The 2,914-nt window shown below is 45.6% G+C and overlaps 1 protein-coding gene across 1 annotated transcript in view; it reads left to right on the top strand.

The window, feature by feature from the left end:
* GPATCH1 (G-patch domain containing 1) overlaps positions 1–2,914 on the top strand; it is a 50,452-nt gene extending 47,538 nt beyond the window's left edge. The window contains exon 20 of the mRNA XM_025367195.1: positions 2,631–2,914. Within this exon, the coding sequence (XP_025222980.1) occupies positions 2,631–2,661 (31 nt within the window). The 3' untranslated portion in view covers positions 2,662–2,914. The remainder of the gene's footprint in view (positions 1–2,630) is intronic.

Here is a 2,914-nt window from a genome sequence, read left to right as displayed (position 1 = left end):
CAAAAAAAAAAAAAAAAAAAAAAAAAAAAGAAAATTCAGACCTTACAGCCAGTGCTTAAAGGAGCCCTGACCAGTTCTCCAGACCTCTACTTTCTCCATAGTAACTTCTGCCATCAGTTCCATATGTAACCTTTAAGAACTTTTTTGTGCAACCACACACACATACACACACACACACTCACATACATGGACGCACATACACATTGTTTGTTTGTTTGTTTAGATGGAGTCTCGTTCTGTCACCCAGGCTGGAGTGCAGTGGTGCAATCTTGTCTCACTGCAACCCCTGCCTTCCAGGTTCAAGCAATTCTCCTACCTCAGCCTCCCAAGTAACTGGGATTACAAGTGCCCGCCCCCACACCCAGCTAATTTTTGTTTTTTTTTTTTGTTTTTTTAAGTAGAGACAGGGTTTCATCATGTTGGCCAGCCTGGTCTCAAACTCCTGACCTCAGGTGATCCACCCACCTTGGCCTTTCAAAGTGCTAGGATTACAGGTGTGAACCACCATCCTGGCCTATATACAGATTTTTGTGCACATTTTAAATATAAGTAATATAATGTATATAGCATATAGTCATAGGGTATGAATTTTATTTTATTACAGGCTCACGCCTGTTATCCCAGCACTTTGGGAGGCCAAGGCAGGCAGATCATGAGGTTAGGAGATCGAGACCATCTTGGCTGACACGGTGAAACCCCGTCTCTACTAAAAATACAAAAAAATTAGCTGGGCATGGTGGCAGGTGCCTGTAGTCCCAGCTGATGGGGAAACTGAGGCAGGAGAATGGCGTGAACCCGGGAGGTGGACCTTGCAGTGAACCGAGATTGCGCCACTGCACTCCAGCCTGGGTGACAGAGCAAGACTCTGTCTCAAAAAAACAAAAACAAAAAAAATTAGCCAGGTGTAGTGGCGGGCGCCTGTAGTCCCAGCTACTCAGGAGGCTGAGGCAGGAGAATGGTGTGAACCCGGGAGGCAGAGCTTGCAGTGAGCCAAGATCGTGCCACTGCACTCCAGCCTGAGTGACAGAGCGAGACTCCGTCTCAGAAAAAAAAAAAAAAAAAAAAAAGTCTTTTTTGTAGAGATGAAATCTCCTATGTTGCCCAGACTAGTCTCAAACTCCTGGCCTCAAGTGATCCTCCTGCCTCAGGCTCAGACGTGAGCCACTGCACCAGACTACTCTTGCCAATTTCATCTTTATTTGGAAGAAGGGTGTTGTGTGAACTCTTTGAGCGTCTGGCTTCTGAGATTCCTTCAGATGGTCGTAGGCTGCAGTGAGGGGCTTGTAGTCACTGCTATGGAAGAGTCCTTCTTGTGAGCACACCACAGTGTGTTTATCTCTTCTGTTGTGTGGATACTGGGTTTTCTACTTTGAGGCTGTGGAGCAGGGATCTGCAGCCAGTGTGACTCAGCTCTGTTTCAAATAGAACTGCCACGAACATTCCTATATGTATGAAATTCAGATTTAGGCCAGGTGTGGTGGCTCACGTCTGTAATCCCAGCACTCTGGGAGTCCAAGGCGGGCAGATCATGAGGTCAGGAGATTGAGACCATCCTGGTTAACATGGTGAAACCCCAAACCTGTCTCTACTAAAAAAACTAGCCGAGCGTGGGAGCACACGCCTGTAGTCCCAGCTACTCAGGAGGTTGAGGCAGGAGAATCGCTTGAACCTGGGAGATGGAGGCTGCAGTGAACCGAGATCGTGCCACCATACTCCAGCCTGGGTGACAGAGACTCCGTCTCAAAAAAAAAAAAAAAATCATATTTAAGATTGACAACTTGGTGGCTGGGCATGGTGGCTCATGCCTGTAATCCCAGCACCTTGGGAGGCCAAGATGGGAAGATCGCTTGAGCCCAGGAGTTCGAGACCAGCTCGGGCAACATAGGGAGACCCTGCCTCTATAAAAAAATTAAAAAAAAAAAAAAAAAAAAGACAACGTGGATGCTTTGGGCCCTGGAGTGAATATATTTTAGTTCCTTCTCAAGGGTCATGTAACAGATGCGGTAGGTGATTGAAACTGAAATTAAAAATTGCTTGTATTCTCAAGGCTAAATAAGACTAGGGAAAAAAGTTGCTTTTATAAATAGTCTTAATACGAGGTGTGGGTGAGTGAGTCTGTCTGTGTTTTCAGGGTAATAGAAGAAGCATTTTAAGAACACAGATTGGCCGGGTGCGGTGGCTCATGCCTGTAATCCTAGCCCTTTGGGAGGTTGAGGAGGGCAGATCACGAGGTCAGGAGTTCGAGACAAGCCTGGCCAACGTGGTGAAACCCCGTCTGTACTAAAAATACAAAAATTAGCTGGGCATGGTGGCGTGCGCCTGTAATCCCAGCTACTCTGGAGGCGGAGGCAGGAGACTCACTTAAACCCGGGAGGCAGAGGTTGCAGTGAGCTGAGATTGTACCACTGTACTCCAGCCTTGGCAACAAGAGTGAAACTCCATCTCGGGGGGGAAAAAAAAAAAGCACAGATGAGGCAGTACTTCATTGTGGGTTATTGTGAGTGCATTTTATCGGTGCAGATATGCTGCTGTGATTTGGGGAGGCCTGGCATTCTCAGCCTTCACAGAGCTGTTTGGTTTTTCACTTGTAGCTAACTTTCCATTTCTTTCTTTTCTGTTTTCTTTTCCAGGCTGAAAAGTCTTCCGCTAAGAAGGCAGTAATTGAATGCTGCACTGGCTCGTCCTAGAACCATTTCTCCTCCATGATGGAAGCCCAGTGATTGTTCAGTTAACGCATTGTACAGAGTGTGTTTATATGTAAATTCCTGCTGTAAAATAATTTTTAAAACCTTGACGTTTCGAAGACTGCCTTGAAAGGTCGTAGAAATTGATTTCTATTTTTAATTTCAGTTAGTGTCAGGGGAAAAAAATCCAGACTGAACAGTTTAATTAAAGTGGAATTTTTTAACAATTT

The sequence above is a fragment of the Theropithecus gelada genome, chromosome 19, assembly GCF_003255815.1.
Source record: "Theropithecus gelada isolate Dixy chromosome 19, Tgel_1.0, whole genome shotgun sequence".
In the NCBI taxonomy this organism is placed as follows: Eukaryota; Metazoa; Chordata; class Mammalia; order Primates; family Cercopithecidae; genus Theropithecus; species Theropithecus gelada.
This window is presented reverse-complemented; position numbering and strand designations above follow the sequence as displayed.